The following is a 23,314-nucleotide window of genomic DNA, read 5'->3' on the forward strand; positions in this document are numbered from 1 at the left end:
TAAGTCTAACTTAGGAAAAGTGATTAATTAATAGGAATTAATTGGGAAAAGCGAGATTTCTCTAGTAGCTCACATGGATCAACTCAGAGATGATCTTAGTCATTAATTAGGATTTACTCATGGTCATTGGTGAGTCAAGGAGATATTACAAGAGGAGATTGAGGGGTTGGAGATAGACACACTTGAGGTCAAGTTCCTAGGCAAAGATCGAGCTTCCCAATTGCAGTGATTCAGCAGAAAGAGTTTGAGCTAGAGGGGACGCAGAGATAGTGAGGGTGCAGAGATAGTGAGTCTAGAGGAAGTTTCCAGTTCTAGAGAGGAAGTAGCAAGAGGCAAATTTTTTCCACTAGAGGTTGCGCATGGACTGCACAGGCAGCTTCAGAGTGGCAGATCGATTTAATTGAGCAGGAGATCGATTCAACTTCCATAGGTCGAGAAATTCTTCCAGAGGACCAGAGGGACACTTCCAATAGTAGCAACAGGTAGGACTTCTAATGCGGAGGTAGATTCCAGGAGTGCAAGTTACAGGTTGTGAAACATTAGCGCAGAAGCCTGTGTAGGGGATCTGGATGGCCAATTCTGGTGTTGTGCTAGGATTGCCCATGGAGGAGGGAGAAATTCCCTTAATAATTTTGCCAGATTTTCTTGTAGAGGATTGCCAATATTTTGGCATCCAGATTGTACTCAAACAATTTCACTACTGCATAATAATAAAAACCTCATCCACTACACCAGTTTTCCCACATTTGGTTTTTCTAGGGACAATTGTCCAAAAATAACTGTGACAATTTTAATGTGTGTGTGCTCTATATTTCTCATTTTCCAGCATTTTGTTTTCCCTAATGTTTTTATCATGAAAATTGCAGTTGTGATTTTATTTGTTGTTTGTCGTATAGCAAATACGCTGCACTTAACTTTAATTAGTTAGAAGAATAATTTCCAGTTGCTACAATAGATTGAAAATTTCACAATGTAACTATCTGGCAAACCAAAACTATAAACTTAGGCATACGAAGGAGAGAATAGATCTTTTGGCTATAGCGCAAGTCGTATGATTTATGTGTTATTCTTCATTTGGGTTCAATCTTTTGTGTGTTTAGGTGATTGTTATTCACAGACATTGTTTTACAGGGCTTCTTTTAAGTAGCAGCACTGACGGAGGTTCATAATACTTCTTGTTGTCAGAGGTATATTTGATTTTAGTTATTAAAGATTGAAGCTTACTGCTTTTGTCAATTCTAATGTTGACTCTTTGTGCAGTGATATACCAGTCTTTGAGTGTGTCCCTTTGAGCTTGTTGCAACGAGATTTGTTTCATTTAGTTGTTCTGTCTGTTAGCATATGACTACATGATCTTATTGTTGAAGAACGTAATGAGGTTCGGTCTTCATAATTGTATAATGTAATTTATTTGTCAAAAGAAATTTTATAATGACTTATTAAAACATGGGTTTCATGCTTGGGTCATCATGTTTATAGCTCAAAGCCTCCATTATAGGCTTCTAGGTTTTATATTGAGTCAATAGAGTCATTGTCAATTTTATTAGACCCTTCTTGGGCTTTTGTATCATGTAAAAAGAATTATTTTTTAGTCAAATAAGTCATTTGACACCTCCACACCAAGTCGGCCCTATCCTGATGAAGTCGGCCTACATTAGGGAAATTCGACCCACAAGAAGGCTATATATAAGAGGCAATTCGATTCATTTGCAACACCAACTCAACAAGTTTGATAGTCAAGAAAGAGAGGCAGAAAAACTACAAAATTCCTAAGGAAGAAAGAAGTTTGCTGGAAGGAACATATTTGATGTTTTGGGCTATCAATTCCTCACACGTGCGAAGTTATTGGGCATTTGTTGGGGCTGAAATTCTGAACTCTACTGCAAGTCGAAGTTCAGTCGCTGGGGAGGTCGAAGTTCTGCTGCTGGGGAGGCCAAATTCTGCTGCTGCAAGGTCAAAGTTCTAGGTCGAAGTTGTTGTTGGGAAACTATCATTTGGAGAAGAAGGAAGGGTTGACTTGGTGATTGGAGGAATTCTATGTCCAATCTTGTCTTTGAATCTATTGAAGGAAGAGTTCTGACTAGGTTTTACCCTTATAGGGCTTTTTCCCTGGTTGTTCGCCTACATCTTGTGTCTCTTGTTCTTGTGATCTTCATATACACATAAATTGGTAATTGCTTGATGAAACATAATATAATAAAAAATAAAAGAAGACAACATAATTCACAAGTAATTATCAATGAAGAAGAATCAAACCCTAATTACTACTAGCATTGATTTCTCAACATGGTATCAAAGCTAAGGACGAAGAAGGTTGGAGATCACTTTGTTGGCTTGGAAGAAATGATTACTCCCTCTATGACAAGTTACTTAAAGATGGGATTCAATATCATAAGAATTGCAGGAAGCTGGATTGGAAGGATCATCTACAACTTATCTAAGAAAATCAAAAGCAAAGAATTCTTGGTTGTACTTAAAGGTACTCTTGATGATGACAATGCATGGATCATTGATAGTGGAGCATCAAGACATATGACAGGAGAAACTAGACAACTTCATACTCTATCAAAGGAACAATCATCTCATGCAGTGGAGCTAGGAGACAACAACAATTATGCAATCAAGGGTCTTGTATCTACATCATTGAAGCTAGAAAAAGGAGTAAATCTACAGCTCAACAATATACTCTATGTTCTAGGTTTGCAAAAGAATTTACTTTCAATTTCTTGTTTAAAAGATAAAGGAGATATGGTTGCCTTTGTAAATGGTAAAGTTTTGGTTTGGGGAAAAGATTCAAGCATTAATAAGGCAAAAGTTATTGGAGTTCGATGACTATATAGAGTTATAACACCATCTCCTCAAGCCCTAGTTCACATGGAAATCAATCCTATCGAATTATGGCATAGAAGTTATGGGCATATACACTACAAGATAATTCCCTCACTTAGTCAAATGGTAAATATCAAAGAAGATCGTGAAGGAGTATGTAAGGGATGTGCTCTGGGAAAGATTACAAGGAAGCCTTTTACAAGCAGTGACACAAGGTCTAAAGAAATATTAGACCTCATTCATTCCAATGTGTGGGTCAATGTCTATCAAATCTCTTGGAGGCCATCTTTATGTGACCTTCATTGATGATCACTCTAGAAAAACATGGCTCTATCTTCTCAAGACAAAGGACGAAGTATTTAAAAAGTTCAAGGAATTTAGATCTGAAGTGGAGACCTTAACCGAAAGAAAGATAAAAACTTTGAGATCCGACAATGGAAGAGAATACACTTCAAAAGAATTGATTGCATATTGTAAAGAAGCAAGTAGTAAGAGGGAGCTCATTGTTCCCTACAACCCTGAGCAGAATGGAGTTGCAAAAAGGAAGAATAGAACCATTGAAGAATGCATAAGGAGGGAACCTCCACCATTTTATCAAAAGATAAGTATCTTGTTCCTTGTTTTCTTTGTTATGTTTGGTTTCCCTCTTATATCAAGACTTGTTTGAATTATATGCTAATAACCTTTTTGTTAAGATATGGTATGTTCTATGCTTATAACAATTTACTTCTTTTCCTTATTATATTCCACAAATTAGCAATCACATGTACATAAAGTAAAGTGCAAATAGAACATTAAACGACCGACAGAAAACAAGCCAAGACAAGAGACACAAGATGTGGCGGCTAGCCAGGGACAAACCCCACAATGTGTGGGGAAACCCTTTGATCAAATTTTCTTTTATCTTCAATAATTCAACAGAGAGAAATAGTACAATAAATCTGATTTATATCAGCAGTAGCAAACCCTAGATCAGCAGCATCAGCATTAGCGGCTTCATCATCAAACTAGGGCAGACGACATCTCACAAACCGACCGTTAGATCGGCTTGATTACACCACCAAAAGTTGCGGCTTCCAAAGGAGGTTCAGATGAACCTACAGCGCAGTTCAGATGAGGAGATCTTCTAGTCCACGCAGGTCAATCTTTACTTCTGCAGTTGCAGCTTCAGTTTCGGCAGTTTCCGACTTCAAACTAGGGCAGTCGATATCTTGCAAACCGTTCGTCAGATTGACTTCATTCCACCACCAAAAGTTGCGGCTTTCAAAGGAGATACAGATGAACCTACAGCGCAGTTAGATGAGGAGATCTTCTAGTCCACACAAGTCAAACTTTACTTCTACAGTGGCAGCTTCAGTTTCAGCAGTTTTCGGCTTCAAATTAGGGCAATTGATATCTTGCAAATGATCCGTCGGATTGACTTCATTCCACCACCAAAAGTTGCGGCTTTCAGAGGAGATCCAAATAAACCTACAGCGCAGCTTAGATGAAGAGATCTTCTAGTCCACGCAGGTCAATCTTTACTTCTGCAGTTGCAACCAGTGTTGAAAATATCGGTATCGGCAAAATATCGGCGACGGTCCAGAAAATATCTTATCGGCAATATCGGCGAAAATATCGGCAAAATATCGGCAAGTATCAGCAAGCATAAAAAATAAATTTTTCAAATTTTTAAATATAGCCGATATTTTGCCGATATTTTCAAAATATCGCAATATTTTGCCGATATTTTCCGATATTTGCTGATATTTTGAAAATATCGCGATATTATCAAAACAGAAAATATCGCAATATTTTCTCGGCGATATATCGTTTTGCCGAAAATATCGCGATATTTTCGAATATCGCCGATATTATCAACAGTGGTTACAGCTTCAGTTTCGGCAGTTTCCGACTTCACATGTGTGAGAGAGAGACCCTTTTCTGCGTAGTAGAGAAGAAACTCTTTTCTGTGCAGTAGAGAGAGAGAGAGAGATGTGATGAGATGAGTGAGTCCAAATGAGGAAAAGTCCTCTTGTATTTATACACAACATTGGTGTTTGAATAGATGCGACTGTTGGGCTTCTGAGCCTACATGAGTTGTAGGTCGGCTTGATAATAATTCCATAATCAAAATAAATTCATATCTCCATGAATACTTATCGGAATTGGATGATCTTTATATCAATCCTACACCTCTCGACGAGAGGAATCTAATAAAAATATTATCAGCCATGAATAAGATGACCCACATGAAATTTTGCCCTAGTTGCCAATTTTAACACTCCCTCTCAACTAGGGAGAACTTCATCTGCAATCTGTCTATCGGTCGTTACTATTCATCCATCAAATGCACTGCCCTGTACAGCCTAACCCTTGTCCTGCTCTGCTCTATTCTGCCTGTTCTGATTTTTCTTGATCTGCCCTGTACTGATCTATGTTGCTTTGCTCTATTCTGCTCTGCTCTTGCATTGTTCTGTTCTGCTCTTCTTTTGTCTGAATTATGAAGAAAAAGAAATGATCGAGGATGTATCATACTGACTCAAAGTCAGTCTCAGAGTATGTACCACTAGTCCCAGACAAGTCTCAACCGACCCGAAGTTAGCGTCATAGTGAGTACAACTCCACTGGTCCCAAACCAGTATCATCCTCCACTGACTCAAAGTCAGTCTCAAAGTGCGTACCACTGATCCCAGACCAGTCCAACTAACCCGAAGTCAGCTTCATAGTAGGTACCACTCCTACCACTGGTCCCAGACCAGTATCGCAGTCTCAGAGAGTGTACCACTGGTCCCAGACCAGTCTCAACCGACCCGAAGTCAGCGTCATAGTATGTACCACTCTCACTGGTCCCAGACCAGTACTGCACTAACACAAAGTTAATCTCAGAGTATGTACCATTGGTCCCAGACCAGTCTCAACCGACTCGAAGTCAACGTCATAGTGTGGTACAACTCCTACCACTGGTCCCAAACCAGTATCATTGATCCCAGATCAATGGAGGTCATCCTAGCGTAGGGAGTACGTTAGATACAACGATGCGTCCATCGGTACTACTATGGTCCCTAACTTCATTTCCCTGCTCATTGATCAGATGAGAGGTACTTCCCATGAGTCCCAGACTGCATGGGTAGGATGCCTCGACAGGAGAACTAATCAATCTTGTCCTCACAGGAGAACACATCAATCCTGCTACAATCGCCATGGAGAACACATCAATCCAGGCCTCACAGGAGTACACATAAATCCTACTACAATCGCTATGGAGAACACATCAATCCAGGCCTCACAGAAGAACTAATCATCCTACTACATAAGAGAGCGAATCATCTTGTTCCAGTGTGCACCACCAGGGGGAGGTTGAGTCACCTTGTGGTCATATGTTGCTCCAGTAAGAACCGCAAGCCCTCAGAGCTCCCAGAGCTCAATGTATGCAACATGCAGGACCCTTGTACAAGGGTTTCTTGACGACTCCAAGTTGTTTGGGAAAATCACAGATTAGATCTTACCTCGGGGCTTTGACAAGGTGTATCGACCTGTACATCATCTTAATGCGATGGAGCCTCCTTGCTCACTGACTTACCATATCCCAAATGATGTCTATCTACTGGAGCAATCGACGAATACGGGATTCCTCAATAATAGAATCCCACCTCTGGTTGTTACAGAGAATCACAGTGGTATGTGTTCAAACAGCTCACTGAAGAGCTTCCCCAACCAGGCAGCTTCATACGAGATCATACTCGTAGATATGTATCCGGTCTCGGCGTTGCTTATGGAAACCGACTTCTGCTTCCTACTCATTCATTATATCGAAGCAGAGTCCAAAGAGAAACAACACTAAAAGTGCTCCAGTGATCCTCCACACTACCTGCCTAATCAGCATCAGTATATCCAAGTAGTCTCACATCTCCGACAGTGTATCTTAACCCATTGTGCCACGAAGATATCTCAGAAGATTCTTGGCATCAATCCAGTGAGGCTCAACCAAATATGGGCTCACAATGCTAACTGCAAAACATATATTCGGACGGAGGTTCACCAAGAACATCAACGCGAATTAGTTTTTGAAACTCAGAGGCATTTCCCAAATCTGGTCCGACATCACTACCATATAACTTCTGAAAGTTAAGATCCTTGAGATAGTCACAGGCTTGCAGTCCACCATACCAAATCTTTTTAGAATCTTCACCACATATTTTCCTTGAGATAGGAAAATTTCCCTTGGCTTCTACCACACTTCAAGTCCCAGGAAATAGTGCATCAGTCCTAGGTCCTTCATTTCAAATTCAGAAGCCAACTCCCTCTTACATTTGTGAATGAGAGGGAATGCACCTATTAGAAAGAGGTCATACACATACAACACCTAGTATGAGAGGCTTGTCATCTTCAACCTTAAGGTAAAGGTTAGGTTCGGCTTCACTCCTAGTGAATCTCAGCTTCATCAAGTAGATGTCGATCCTCTCATACCATGCTCAGGGTGCTTGCTTCAGCATATAGAGAGCCTTCTTCAACCTGCATACATGAGATTTTCAATCATAAATCTCAAATCCTTCGGGTTGCTCCACGTAGACCTCTTCTTTGATCGAGTCGTGCAACAATGCGGTCTTGACATCCATCTGATGTAGGTTCCATCCTTGTGAAGTGGCAAGGGCTATGATTGAGCGGATGGTCGTATATCTAGCAACAGGTGCAAATATCTCATCATAGTCTATACCTTCTTTCTGGGAGAAACCACGAGCAACAAAACGAGCCTTATACGTTTCTGTACTTCCATCTGCTGCATGCTTTATCTTGTAAAGCCATTTGGAAGTAACAACTATCTTGTCATGGGGTCTGGGAACTACTTCCCAGACATCATTCTTCATAATAGACTCATATTCTTCGGTCATAGCATCCTTCCATACTTGATGCTTGACAGCATCTGAGAATGATGAAGGCTTATTTTGTATGATTGTGCTCATGATGGTCAGGTATCCCTAATACCTATTAGGTTTCTTACTTTTACGAAAGGTTCCTCGGGGTGCAACATGTCCTTCAGCATCATCAAGTATCCCTCTAAGCCATGAAGGCCTCTTCCTAGAAGAGGAAGGCTCAGGTGGATAAATAGGATCCATGGGTTCTTCCACATCAAGCATTGTTACATCATCTACCCACAGAGACAGCTTCCATAATCGTATGATGCCACACCATTCTGCTCTGGAGAATGTGGTGTAGTAGTCTCCCTCTTAATGCCAACCTCAAGTACGCCTGAGTGAACCAACTGTAATATATTGGAGGTCTTGCTTAGGCTTGAGGGGAATGGTCCCCTTTTGAGCTTTCCTTCGGCACATCCTGGACATACACCTTCTTTCTCTACTCGGAATTCGGGCATCTCTGTCACCATTTGTCTTACACCGAGTAGAGCTTTATAATGAAGGGGGCAAACCTCCGATGCCAAATTTCGGACTGAAGAGATGTGTCATAAGACATGACACCTGGCGGACTTCCATCGACCTAATATAATGAATCAACACGAAACCCAAGAGTAAAGGCATCTTTAACATTATTTTTCCATATACGTACCTTGCCATCGCTGAAGGTTACCTTGTAGCCTTTGTCTTCCATTGCCAAGATGGACACCAGGTTCTTTTTGAGGTCAGGTGCATTTAATACATCCTGGAATTTCTAGCCTTCTTGAATGGTTTTCCTCTTCCTTGATTCCCAACTCTCCTCGTACCTTTGCTATTGAATTTGTCATTACTTTGATTGTCATCAGAGGGATTTTGATCATTGTCCCGGTGTGAGTCCTTTCTATCATGGCACTCCCTTGCATAGTGACCTGCCTTATCGCAAATGTAACATCGTCCTTTTCTTCCACCCTTAGGTCCAGCCTTTCCTTTTGATTTAGTCCCAGAATTATTTCTTTTCTTAGCAAGAGAAGAAAAGGCAGCAGGAGGACCTTTAAGCATGGGCATTTCTTTCTCTTCTACCCTTGTTTCTTCTTGAATGCATCTAGCCATTAATTCCTCAAAACCAGGAATTACATTATTGTTCAGAAGAGTAGTCCTGAACACGTACCATTCGGATGGTAATCCTCCAAGAGTCGTGAGTGCCATTTCTTTGTAGTAATAGTCTCCCCAATAGATAGGAGATCGGTGATTCTTAAGAAGTATGCTTGCATACTCTCATCTTTATCCTTATGAATTTCCTTCAGCTTATTTCTAAAAAACAAAACTTGATTTGCATCATTAACTTTAAATAAACTCACCAGTCTATCGTAGATTTCCTTGGAGGTGTCTAGATTAGAGATGTAGGCCACCAAGTGCTTGTCGATAGAGTCTCGGATGATCTTCTTCGCTTTAATTTCTCCATTCTTCCATTTGTTCCTGGCAGCAGGAGGTGCATTTGATGGAGGCTCAACAATATTGCCTCTTACATGGTCCAGCACTCCTTGATCTTCAAGGGTTAGATCGATAGACATCTTCCATCTGTGATAGTCAACTTTCTCACGGAGCTTGTCTTCGGTAGGAAAGAGTGTTGAGGACCCCATCGTTCTTTTAGGATAGCTTTGCCAATCTTCTCTTCGGTGATTGATCTTGCTCTTGCTTGGGCTTTGTCTTCACCTCAGCTGCGATTCCATGTTAAGATATGGTATGTTCTATGCTTATAACAGTTTACTTCTTTTCCGTATTATATTCCACAAATTAGCAATCACATGTACATAAAGTAAAGTGCAAATAGAACATTAAACTTTCGACAGAAAACAAGCCAAGACAAGAGATACAAGATGTGGCGGCTAGCCAGGGACAAACCCCACAATGTGTGGGGAAACCCTTTGATCAAATCTTTTTTTATCTTCAATAATTCAGCAGAGAGAAATAGTACAATAAATCTTATTTATATCAACAGTAGCAAACCCTAGATCAGCAGCATCAGCATTAGTGGCTTCATCATCAAACTAGGGCAGACGATATCTCACAAACCGACCGTCAGATCGGCTTGATTCCACCACCAAAAGTTGCGGCTTCCAGAGGAGGTTCAAATGAACCTACAGCGCAGTTCAGATGAGGAGATATTCTAGTCCACGCAGGTCAATCTTTACTTCTGCAGTTGCAACTTCAGTTTTGGCAGTTTCCGGCTTCAAACTAGGGTAGTCAATATCTTGCAAACTGTCCGTCGGATTGACTTCATTCCACCACCAAAAGTTGTGGCTTTCAGAGGAGATCCAAATGAACCTACAGTGCAGTTCAGATGAGAAGATATTCTAGTCCACGTAGGTCAATCTTTACTTCTGCAGTTACAGCTTCAGTTTCAGCAGTTTCCGGCTTCAAACTAGGGCAGTCGATATCTTGCAAACCGTCTGTCGGATTGACTTCATTCCACCACCAAAAGTTGCAGCTTTCATAGGAGATCCAGATGAACCTACAGCGTAGCTCAGATGAGGAGATCTTCTAGTCCACGCAGGTCAATCTTTACTTCTGCAGTTGCAGCGTCAGTTTCAGCAGTTTCCAGCTTCACATGTGTGAGAGAGAGACCCTTTATGCACAGTAGAGAGAGATGTGATGAGATGAGTGAGTCCAAATGAGTAAAATTCCTCCTATATTTATACACAACGTTGGTGTTTGAATAGATGCGACTGTTGGGCTTCTAAGCCTACATGAGTTGTAAGTGGGCTTGATAATAATTCCATAATCAAAATAAATTCATATCTCCATGAATACTTATCGGAATCGGATGATCTTTATATCAATCCTACACCTCTCGACGAGGGGAATCTAATAAAAATATTATCAGCCATGAATAAGATGACCCACATGAAGTTTTGCCCTAGTTGCCAATTTTAACACTTTTATATTTTTTGTGTTAAAAAAGCTTGTTGAATACTCGAGGGTCGTGGAGAAGACTTCAAAGTATAGACTTGAAGTATGAAAGAAGTTCTATTGAAACCCTTCAAGTATTAATGTCCTACAAGGTTTGTTAACAAGCAACCCAAGGTATGTCTTAACCTATAAGCTTTGTTACAAAGATCTCTTTACATAAAAGTACGATCATTCTTCTTTTCAATTTTGCTCTACATTACTAACATTGTTATGTCTAGGGTTTTGAATCATAAGAGATTCTTGTTTGGGTGATTAATCATTAGATTAAATCTACCCTCTTTATATTTTGATCATTTGTATGGAACCCTAACCTAAGGGTATGTCTATAATTATGAAACCCTAGTCTTTTAGCCTTTAGGGTTAATGATGAAGTCTAGAAATCCAATTCTCTTGTTTAGAAACCGTAGTCATTTAGGGTATGGTGTTAATATTTAAAATGAAGCCCTAGACCTTTAGGGTTTATGACCAAAATATTTGTCATGTCTATAGTAAGATTCTAGGGATAAAACCCTCTGTGTATATTTGTTTGTATGACCAAAAATCAACCAAAAATCCTAGTCTAAATAAATTGGTGTATCTAACTTTGATGTATTGACATTTGTATCCTAGGTTTACCTTGTAAATATTGAAGAGAAACGAATCCTAGATATCTATATTCGAGTACGCTAACCTAATTGTTGTTGCTCGTGTAAATTCTAGGGTTTATAACAAATCCCTAGTAGAGATTGATATTCTAGGATATGATATTGTTTTCAATATGAATTAGCCTAAAACCCTAGTAAAAGCCTGTCATGTAAAAGCATATTGTTGAAACCTTACATAGTACTATGATTGGATTGATATCGGATCACTGAGATCAAGGCTTTGTGTCTCGAAGATGCAATCTAGGGTTTACATTAATTCATGATAGAATCTGTCATATATCTCTAAAAGTAATATTGAGACCCTAGATATAATGAGATTTATATCTTGATTGAGTTGCTTGTCTTGATGATAAAGTCTAGGGTTTATGACAAAACCCTAGAAACAAGTTGATGTCTAGCATATAAAAAGATGCATCGCATGAGCCTAACTAGGTTTAGTTGTTTAATAGTCAAAGTCTAATGCTTCCATTGACATGATTTTCATATAGCTAACTTCATGCTTCTATATATTTGCTTTTGGTTGTACCTACTATTAAAGTTTTGCATGTACATAATCTTCAAGGTAATAAAGAGGTTCATATAAGCATGATGAAGGAAGCATATGAATGATGATGATCAAGGAATGAAGCCATGAAAGGTTCTTCAATGTTATAAAAGAAGGAAGTTGTTGATCTCCCTAAGTTAAGAGGGAGCCTAGATAGAAGAAAAAGTACATCTCCCCAGATGAGAGGGAGGGCATATTATGATAGTCATGACAGATACCTTGAAGAAAAAAAAATTGAAGAATGAATTGGTGCTACTGAAGAAATGAAAGAAGAAGAAAGCTTCCAACAAATTGAATATGAATAATTTGATTATGATATTAGCAACATCCAAATAATTGAGGACTCCAAAGGTCTATGCTTACTTGTATATTTGAAAGTTTATTATTGATTGGGGTCTGCATATGTACAAGTAAAATCTCTCCACAAAAAAATTGAACACTCTGGAAGCATGCTTGGACAAATGGATATATCTAGTTTGAGTATTTTAGAAGCATGCCTGCTTTGGTTGGCATTGCACGTTTGGTTGATAAAGAGAGATGAAGCATCTAATGGCAGATGCTTGGGAGGACATTTGGCCGGCCTATGTGTGTTTGATGTCATGATCCCGAACAGGGAGGGTGGTGTTGGTCTTGGAGCTACGACCTTGGATACGCACCTAGATCCCTGGGTTGATGGTTAGTTAGTAAGCCTGATGGTACCTAGAGTGGCTGAAAACTTTAGTCCATCTTAGTCCCACCCGGATAGATAACCTTGGTCAGGTATCTAGTCCGTGGCACTGAGTGTGCCTGAACTCTTCGTAGTTCATTTGTTTTTTAGATCTTCCATGTACTTATATATGTAAATATGAATACCTCCCTAGTTAAGAGGGAGAGTTGAAGAATGTAACTTGATTCGGTCTTCATAATTGTATAATATAATTTATTTGTCAAAAGAAATTTTATAATGACTTATTAAAGCATGGGCTTCATGCTTGGGTCATCACGTTTATAGGCCAAAGCCTCCATTGTAGGCTTTTAGGCTTTATATTGAGTCAATAGAGTCATTGTCAATTTGATTAGACCCTTCTTGGGCTTTTGTATCATGTAAAAAGAATTATTTTTTAGTCAAATAAGTCATTTGATACCTCCACACCAAGTCGGCCCTATCCTGATGAAGTCGGCCTACATTAGGACAATTCGACCCACAAGAAGGTTATATATAAGAGGTCGTTCGATTCATTTGCAACATTAACTCAACAAGTTCGATAGTCAAAAAAGAGAGGTAGAAAAAATGTGAAATTCCTAAGGAAGAAGTTTACTGGAAGGAACATATTTGATGTTTTGGGCTATCAATTCTTCACACGTGCGAAGTTACTCGGCATTTGTTGGGGCCAAAATTATGAACTCTGTGCAGGTCGAAGTTTTGTTATTGGGGAGGCCGAAATTCTGTTGCGGCAAGGTCGAAGTTGTTGTTGGGAAGCTATCATTTGGAGAAGGAAAGGCTGACTTGGTGATTGGAGGAAGTCTATGTCTAGGTTAAAGAAGTCTTGGACTATCTCATTTTGTCTTTGAATCTATTGAATGAAGAGTTCTGACTAGGTTTTCCCCTTATAGGGGTTTTTCCCTGGCTGTTTGCCTACATCTTGTGTCTCTTGTTCTTGTGATCTTCATATACACATAAATTGGTAATTGCTTGATGAAACCAACATAATTCACAAGTAATTATCAAAGAAGAGGAATCAAACCCTAATTACAACTAGCATTGATTTCTCAACACTTATAAACAAGGTCATTTGTTAAAGGAGTTTCCTTAAGCATAATTCAATCTGCCAAGTCTATGGATAACTTATCTGAACATTATTTTTTTATGATATCAATGAAGAATCATTTGTTGTTTCTGTCATCTTGTGTCTTAATAATCATTTCCATGTTCTTCTTTTTCTTGGTAACTATGACATGTATATTGTATATTAAAGTTCTTTTCTTTATGATGTATGACTTCAATGGGAAGCAGTGATTTTATTTTGCATTTGATAATGCTGATTCAAGGGTGGATGTGAATTTCCGCCACAAAATTATTGACAGGAGCCTTACTTGAGGTTCTATTGGTTGATCTAAATCTCTAGATTGAACCATAGGAACCTTGGAACTCAAATCTGAAAATTCCTTTCTAGTCTTCCCTAAAACCTAATTTCCCATGTTTATTCCTAGGTGGAAATCATCATAGAACACTTGGGGCACTTAACTTGAGGCAATTGGGTTATTTGATCCCTAATATCTACTGGGGAAGCCTCCCTTCTATTGCATTGTATCCATCACTAAAAGGAGGGGAGTTGTTTCTGAGGCGAAAGTGGTGACACTTCCATTGTTGTACCTAATCTCAGTTACCTAGAGAGGCTCTGCACTAAGGTGCTAAATTTTGCTATAATAGTGTACACTCACTAGAGAAATCTTAAGACTTCTTATATGCATTGATGATATGTGATTTACCATCCTTGATTAGGCAGCACTAATTGGCCCTTTTCATGAAGATGACACCCCCCATACACATATAGGGGCTACAAAACATTCCACTGCAAACATCAAAAGGCGTACAACCCATAGGGATAACCCCCTTGAGACTAGAAAAGCACTAGTCCAATCAGAGAGGCATCTAAAAATGATGAGTGTTAGATTGCCTCAAGTTTCCTCACAGATCTATTCATTTTCTTTAAGTGCTGACATGAATGATAACAGGGAGGTAACACAATCTCCCTAAGTAAATCCCACCAAATGTTTAAAAGAAAAAAAATCGTAGTCATGCACAAGATATGCTAGAGGATAATAACATCAGACATATTAGTGCATCCTCATTTAACATTCACTCCACTGAATACTATGAAGTAGAATTAAATAGGCTAGCTAATGCTTGTCTTGGAGATGTAAACAACGAGAATTTGAGGTGCAAGCTAGCCTCATCTACTGCCATTGAAGTAATCTAATTTTTTTTAAACATAATTACTCTATGGCAAAGGACGCAAGAACACAAAAAAATATCAAATTTCTTCATCTGTTGCATTATATGATTAGGGAATGAGGAACACAAATCACTTTCTACAAATTGATCAACCTCTACAGTATGCATCAAGCCACATATACAAATCCTTGATGAGTGGAAACATGAACACAGGGCCCAAATACTTACTCAAAGAGGTTTGCAGGTGTTTCAGCAAAGTCAAGTACAGTCCTTGTCCCTGAAAAATGTTGATATTCCTGGAAGAAACTTGCAAACAAAAGTCCTCCGATTATGCATAAGAGTTGGTGAAAAGCAATAACCACAAGAGGGGTGAATAAGTAAATACCGTGCGTGAAAGAAGAGAGTGTATAGCATGGCCAAACTCATGAAATAGTGTTTCTACTTCACAGTGATTTAGAACCGCAGGAGATGATCTTGCAGGTGGAGGGAAATTGCAAACCAATGCAACTACCTAGAATGGATTAACCAAAACATAATTAGTAAATCTATAGCTTACATTTAATAAGATATAAGAGTTGAGCAAGGTATGATGCATGTTTATCATTAGCACTAAAAGAAATAGCACAGATGACTCATATTTCTCATCTTTAAAATTACAATGAAAAGGAATAAGAAGAACTTTCTCATCTTTATGGAGTCAACAACCATGGTCTACAGGACCAAATATGTTTCCCAGATATCTGTCTCTGCTGACCAAATAACACAAGTCTCTCACATTTTTTATTTGGACATGTATTCACATTCAGGTTCATATAGTTCCTCCTATTATAAAGCAACCAAAATCAATTACAAGAAATGATAAAAAAATATGTTTTTTGATTCTGTGCATTTTGATACCACCTTTCATTTTTCGACAGCACAAGCTGCTATTCATCCATATACATTTACGGAAGCTGTAACATTTTCAACAAGATTCTGGTCTGCACGTTTGTAATTTTGCTTGGGTACATCTGTTTAAATCAGTGTTGCACACATCGCGATAAAATCGGAAAATCGCGATTTTTTAAATTTGCCGATTCAAAGCGCGATTTTTATCGAAAAAATCGCCCATTTTTTTTATAGCGATTTTTATCGAAAAAATCGCGATTTTTTCGATAAAATCGCGATTTTTTCGGTTAAAATCGCGGGGGGCGCGGGCAGCGGGGTTTTATATGGAAAAAACGATTTTTTTTTTATTCATTCAGCAGTCCGCCGCGGAGGAGAAGGAGAAGAAGGGAGGGAGAGGGTTGCCGTCGGTTGTGGGAGCGAATCGAAGCGATTTTAGGAGGAATCCAAGCCAAGATCGCCAATTTGTCCATAAACCAGGTATGTAGATTAATTTTTTTTTGTTTTGGTTCAATAAAAACTTTGTTTTTCATTGTTTTTAAAGAATTTTTGGAAATTTTTCATTGATTTGGGATGGGTTATTTGTTATGACTATGAGAACCAATTTTTGATTTTTATTTTCTCATTTTCTTTAAACATTGTTTATTTTTTTTTATTTTTCATTGTTTTTTGGCATTTGGTTGGGTGACTTGGGTTTAGAAATTGGGATTTTGGAAATAATTAGCTTGTAATTTTGCAAATGCTAAATTGTAATTTGTATTTACTATTATCATTTATGTAATCCTAAATTCCTATTTCCTAATCCTTATTTTTCCATAGGTTTGCAAATTCAAAATTCAAAAACAAACATGCCAAGGAAATTGGATCCTTTCTGGGAATATGGTGACCCTAAAACTCCGAATGATAGACAAAACTTGTATTGCAAGTTGTGTGGAAAGGAAATATTCGGGGGGGTGTACAGGTTGAAGTTCCACCTTGCACAAATCCCTGGACGTGATGTGGGGCCCTGTCTAAAGACAAATGCTGAAATTATCCAAAAAGCCATGAGAGCATTGGGAGAATTAGAGCACACTAGAGACGCCAAAGAAGAACTCAAAAGGCAACTAAAAAGGTCAGTTGAAGGAAGTGGGCCAAGTGGCACAGGTTCTACTGCAGCGTCAGTCAATCCGTTTGCTGCATCATCATATTTTGTTCCTCGAACCACACCTGGTTCACAACCAACTATCGGTTCAATGATGAAAAGAACTGAAAAAGAAAAAGCTGACAAGTTGATGACAAAATTTCTCCTCTGGAGTGATATTCCTTTCAGCATTATAAGGAATAATCCATTTTTCCAACCTACTCTTGATGTTGTTGCCAGTGTTGGCCCGGGGTACAAACTCCCTTCTCTTCATGATTTCAGAGGCCGGCTTCTTCAAGATGAAAAGCGTGACTGCACCCAAAGATTGGAGGATTTTAGGGCATCATGGGCACAAACAGGATGCACTGTTATGTCAGATGGTTGGACTGACCAAAAGGGGAGAACCCTTATAAACTTCTTGGTTAGTTGTCCCTTGGGGACTATGTTTATCAAATCTGTTGATGCAACTCATCAAATCAAAGATGCAAAAAATTTATGTGATTTGCTGGATGTGTTTATTTTGGAGGTGGGTGCAGAAAATGTTGTCCAAGTCATAACGGACAACGCTGCAAATTATGTTGCTGCTGGTAGAATGCTTATGGACAGGCATCCTACTTTATTTTGGACACCTTGTGCTGCCCATTGTATTGATTTGATGTTAGAGGACATAGGGAAAATTCCCTTTGTCAAAGAGGCTGTTGACTCATCAAAAACCATCACAAAATTTATTTACAATCACACATCTGTGCTTAGCTTGATGAGAAAATGCACCAACAACAAAGAGTTGGTGCGCCCCGCCATTACACGGTTTGCGACGAGTTTCATATCTCTTCAATCCCTCTTGAATTCTATGTGGGATTTGAAGAGAATGTTTGTTTCAGAGGAGTGGCGTTCTTCGCCAATGAGCCGCAAACCAGAAGGAGAGGCCGTCTGCAGACTTGTTTCATACCAAGAAGACTTCTGGGCGGGAGTGCAGGAGGTGTGCGCTGTCACTGAACCTTTGGTAAAGGTTCTTCGGTTGGTAGATGGTGAGAAGCCCGCAATGGGCTATTTGTATGAAGCCATGGACAGGGCCAAAGAAGCCATTCGGTCCTACTATGATGACAAGGGAGATGATGGGTTCCAGAGACAACTCCTTCTATGGAAGGTCATTGATGAGCGATGGAACAACACACTCCATCGTCCCATTCATGCTGCTGGGCTTTTCCTGAACCCTGCATTTTCTTATGCATGTGGATTTAATTTTGATGTTGAGGTCGTGGAAGGATTATTAACCTGTGTCCAGAAGATGGTGAGATCTTCAGAAGAACGTATGGAGATCTCTAGACAAATTGAGCAATATAAGTTGTCAGGTGGCTTATTTGGCTTTGATATGGCTGTCATTGATAGGACGGTTAAAATGCCAGGTATTTTTTAGTTTGTAGTATGTACTTTGTAACTTTGTTTCAAATTTCATTGTTTCTTCAAATTCCATTTTTTTCTTATGTTTATTTAAAATTTTATTTGTAATTTTGTTGTAGACGCATGGTGGAAGATGTATGGTGGCAGAGTACCCCTTTTGCAAAATCTTGCCATACGCATCCTCAGCCAAACATGCAGCTCCTCGGGATGTGAGCGCAATTGGAGTGTATTTGAAAAAATACACAACAAGAAGCGCAATAGGTTAACACTTAAACATTTAAAATATTGCAAATTTCCAAATAAATTTTTGAATTCATTAAAGTTTTAAACAATATTTTTTTTATAATATTAATTATTAATTATTAATTTATTATTTCATGAACTTTGTACAGGTTGGAGTCCCATAGACTTAATGACATGGTCTATGTCTACTACAATCTTCGATTGTGGGTGAAACAACTAGAGAAGACACCTGATACGGAAGCCATCTCATTGGATGGGATTGACACCACTGCTGAATGGAGGGTTGAGACCGAGAGGCCTCTCATGGATCCCACTGAGGATTGGTTAGTGCAGGATGAGGGGGAGGAGGAGGGGGAGGAGGAGGAGGAGGAGGAGCAGGAGCAGGAGCAGGAGGAGGAGGAGTTGGAGGAGCAGGAGGAGGAGGTGACACCGCCTACCCGGGCTACCCGGGCTACCACTACCACCAGTAGAGGACGTGGTCTCCGTCCACCTCAGCCTCCTATAGCTGCTACTACTAGTTCTTCAGCTTCTAGAGCACGTCAGACTCCACTGCCATTTCCACCACCACAGGCACCAGCTTCTACATCTAGAGGGAAAGAGAAAGTTGTGCCATTTTCTCGCAAGAGGGGCAGAGGAAATCAATAGGATTAGACTTTCATTTTATTGTATATGACATTATGACATGATGAGATACATTATCATATTTTTTGTTGATATTTTGAGGCTGAGTTGGACTTGGGACTCAGGACTTACTATTCAGGACATGATTCAATGTTATGTGTGATTTTAGCGCTAGAAATGATATTAAACATCTTATATATTAGTTTTTTTATCATATTTATGTGTCAATGTATTTATTTTATGTTGTAGATGGTTTAGATATTAAAAAAATTGAAAAAAATTGAAAAAAAATGAATATTTTTGTGCCAAACGATTTTTTCCCGCTTTTTTCCGATTTTTTCCCGATTTTAACGATTTTTTTCGCTTTTTTTCCCGGCGCCGATTAAATCCCGATCGCGATGTGTGCAACACTGGTTTAAATACAAGTAGCATTTCCATTAAAATATAAAATACATCGATGATGCTATATTCAGGATTAACTTGTTTTCCTTTCTTCCCCCTCTAATAATTCCTTAGAACTCATAAAATTGTAATCACAGTTGAACCTATTTAATTTTCAAAATATGAAAGTTGTGCTAACCATTAGAGAAAATCATATTTAGAAATATTTTAGCCCTCTTTAAATAGTTGTGAAAAACTGGCTAATTTAACCTTAACTTTAAGAGTGCATCGTCATATCTGGTTATACTTGTGTAAGATTGTTATCTAAGTCACCTGACACGAGGATTCGGGATTCGCAGGATACGGGGATTCGAGTGTCGGATTCGAACACGTTGACCCCCCGGAAGAGGACACGTAGGACTCGTTATATATTATTTTATTAAAAAAAAATATATATATATATATATATATATATATATATATATATATTCAAAATTAGTTATTTCTTACACAAATTTTCATTAATGATACAAATTCATTGATTTCAAACATAGATCTTCATCTAGATGTTAGTTTTACTGTTTACAAAGTAAGTTAGTAATATTATAGCATGCATAGTACATACAGAATTCAAATATCTGCATAAACCCTCACAAACCCTCACAAACCTCATAAACCCTGATAAACCCTCCCTCATAAACCTCATAAACCCTCACTTTTCTGGGATTCGGATCCCAAAATCAGGACACGACCAGGATTCGATGGTGTCTTGTTAGGACACGTGGTGTCCCATTTGAGGATGCAAATTCCCATCAAATCGTGTCGAATTTGTGGGATTCAGACACGTGGCCTGTTTTGGACGAATCCGGTTTCATAGATTGTTATGAATATAATTTATAGAAAAATAATAGAAAATAATGTAAACAATAATAATCACAATTAAAGATTAATTAACTAAATAGTTAGTAATGAAAATGTGTCCCTAAGGACATAACCATTAGTGAAGAGGAACTTGCCTAGGGTATATAAGCAGGACCTCACCCCCATTGTAATCATCTCATATATCTCATCAATTTTTATATAATATTCAATATACAATTACTTGTACTACAATGGATGTCTTTGTTTTCGATGTATTTTGAAGATTTTCGTTGTGTATACGAACCTTGTTCGTTACATTAGTATTGGAGCATTCCTCTGAGTATAGGAACTTTGTTCATTATATTGGTATCAAAACCACATTGGCTGATCAGCAAGCCTTTGGCCATCAATTTTCGTCAACCTTGTTGCCGTCATAATCGAAGCGTTTCACTATACATTTTGGAGATTCTCCATTTTTGCCATTTAGGCCTTTGGCCATTATTAAAAGAAAAAATAAAATAAAATAAAAAATTAAGGAAGAAAAAAGAAAAATACCACAAAAAAAGGAGTATATATATAAAAAAAAAGGGCATCAAAAATAAAAATAAAAATAAAAATAAATAAATAAAAAGTATAGTAAAAAATTCATACTAAAAAGAGAAAAAAAAAAAGCTTAAAAAAAGTATTAAGAGCAAATATTAAAAAAAAAAAAAATTAAAACACAGTGTTATATATAGATATATATATATATATATATATACAATGTCACATGGTTCGGGTTCAGGTTCAGGTTCGACAATGATTAAGTTCGGTTTGAGTTCGAATTTTTTGATGAGGTTTGCTATTAGGCTCCTCTATATATATACACATATGTTAATTTAAAATGAATCATAGGATAAAATAGTAACAAATCAACATCAATAAACATAAAATATGCTATCACAAACTTGAAAACTGCAAGGATAAATTACAAGCTTGAGTTGTGACATGAAGTTATGAGTTTTGATCTATGGACTTGGTCAATGGCTATGAGGTTCGATGAGGTTCGTCGAACCTCAAAACATTTTTGATGTTCGTCGAAATTCGAACATCAAGGTTAAAGTTTGACGAACCTTGTGACATAGTATATATATATATATATATATATATAGATACGACCTACTTGTGTTGTCTGTTGTCGCTGTCGCCTGACGCCGCTTCACAAGCCATCCACCTAAAACATTCGCCCACCCGCACAAGTTCCATTGTTGTTCCGCCGACCACAACGACCAACCCACCTACCCCACCTTGCAACTGCGACTGAATCAACATCCAACGTTACCAGAAATTTTGCAGTCACTGCCTAGATCTATTGTTTCCTTAAACATTTGACATCGCTAAAAAATAATTGCAACAGCCAACACTGAGTCCGTCTGTTGCTTGCCATTGTAGCCACCAGCGCACCACCACGTAACCACCGTCGCTACAGTCGATAATCCACCCTCCGAAGACAGTTCCGAGGGAAGTCGCTATCTCAACAGCCACCTAATCTTCTTTAGCTATAATCGTTTCACACCAAAGCCTCACCAGAGCCCATGCTACAGTTTTTCCATACTATCGTATGCCCTCATTCTAAGATGGCCAACCCTAAGCCCTACAACTTCTACCATCGTGCTTCATTCCACCAACCATTGTATTTGAAAATTAATGTGGCAATTAATTACAGTGAAATTAACATATTCCTATGATTTTTAGCATTCGTACTAGTTGTCCACCGTGTCATATAAAACAATTAAACCACCATTGCAATAAAGTTCAACATTTGAATGCTAACATTGTTTAACTATAGGCGTTACTTAATCAAATAAATATATTAATTAAAAGGAGGGTAAAATATATTAATTAAAAAGGAGGGTAAAAGTATCTAAACAAAGGTAATCGAAATTTAAAATAGTTATTTATTAAGAAAGGGTAAGTTCAAAAAAAAGGTTGATAAAAAAAAGTTATATTATAGAAATATAGAGATTAGATTTAAGTGAATAAGAAAAAAAAGGGGGATTTTACAAGGTATTTTTAAAAAGAATTTAAAAGAAGTAAAGAGAAGTACACCCGTAAAAATCCAAAGTTCTAATTCAAAAAAAAAAATTAAAATAAAGAAGAAATATTTCAAATTCAAAGGGGATTAAAATTACAAGAACAATTGGAAAAAGATCAAAAGATAATATAAACTCTTTGGTCAAAGCATTGTTGGCAAAATCATTGACGAATATAAAATGGAGTCCAATTCGAAAATCATGAAGGAATTCAGGATGAGTTCCACACAACAATCATTATTTTTGACTCAATGACCAAGTTGTCTAAACAAAATTGGATATACATATATTCAAAAAAAGAGTAATTTATGTTGTCTAGCGTGTGGAAGATTATTTAGTATCGAAGAGCATCAAGTTAACACACAAACAGAAATAAAAAGATTAGAGGAAGAATTTGCGGAGCTTGAACAAAAAAACAAGGCTTCGGAAAATAAATATACAAATCTCGGAGACACATTTCACAAGAAGTCGAAAGAAAAAGACGAGGTAATTTTGCGCCTAAGGGACCACAATAAAAAATTACTTGAACAGATCAAGAAATCTAAGGTTAAGACACAGAAACTAAAACAAGAAAAAGAAAGTTCCGACCAGAAGCTCAAGGAAAAAAATTATTAGAACAAATCAAAAGCATTAAAGATAAAGAAAAAGATACTGTTGACACCTAATCCGAAACGGATGGGTGAACTGGACAGTCATCTAGAAGATGAACTGATCCGTTGTATTTATGTATATAAATATAAGTTAGCTAATGAATAATATCATCAGTTTTTCTCTCCCGCTCATTCTGGAGTTACCCTGGCCTGACATGGTATCAAAGCACAGGTCCCAGAAATAGTTGTAACTCCTGCTGTTCTGAGAGCTGCTCATACCTGAGCGTTGCTCTCTCCTGAGCGCTGCTCTGCTCTGACATCCTGAGCGATTCCCTGACTGCACTATA

General features: G+C 38.1%; 2 protein-coding genes across 2 annotated transcripts in view; one reads left to right on the forward strand and one right to left on the reverse strand.

Moving 5' to 3' along the window:
• Positions 1-23,314, reverse strand: part of LOC149244909 (Zincin-like metalloproteases family protein) — a 515,093-nt gene that overhangs the window by 105,724 nt on the left and 386,055 nt on the right. The window contains exons 14-15 of the mRNA XM_089457599.1: positions 15,179-15,304; positions 15,022-15,089 (exon numbers count right to left, since the gene is read on the reverse strand). Coding sequence (XP_089313725.1) covers positions 15,022-15,089; positions 15,179-15,304 — 194 coding nt within the window. The remainder of the gene's footprint in view (positions 1-15,021; positions 15,090-15,178; positions 15,305-23,314) is intronic.
• LOC149244910 (uncharacterized) lies at positions 18,048-19,374 on the forward strand. The gene is made up of 2 exons (XM_089455522.1): positions 18,048-18,460; positions 18,592-19,374. Exons 1-2 carry the CDS (start codon positions 18,333-18,335, stop codon positions 19,085-19,087), a joined length of 624 nt encoding a protein of 207 aa, XP_089311648.1. The 5' UTR covers positions 18,048-18,332; the 3' UTR covers positions 19,088-19,374.

This window comes from Pinus tabuliformis, chromosome 7 (genome assembly GCF_031772625.1).
Source record: "Pinus tabuliformis cultivar Carrire ecotype Pingquan chromosome 7, CPIR1, whole genome shotgun sequence".
Classification (NCBI taxonomy): domain Eukaryota; kingdom Viridiplantae; phylum Streptophyta; class Pinopsida; order Pinales; family Pinaceae; genus Pinus; species Pinus tabuliformis.

Excerpts from the sequence above, each read along its gene's own strand:
- LOC149244910 (XM_089455522.1), top strand. The coding sequence starts at position 18,333 with ATGTATGGTGGCAGAGTACCCCTTTTGCAAAATCTTGCCATACGCATC. Across the intron at positions 18,461-18,591 it reads CACAACAAGAAGCGCAATAG|GTTGGAGTCCCATAGACTTA; the intron begins GTTAACACTTAA and ends AACTTTGTACAG.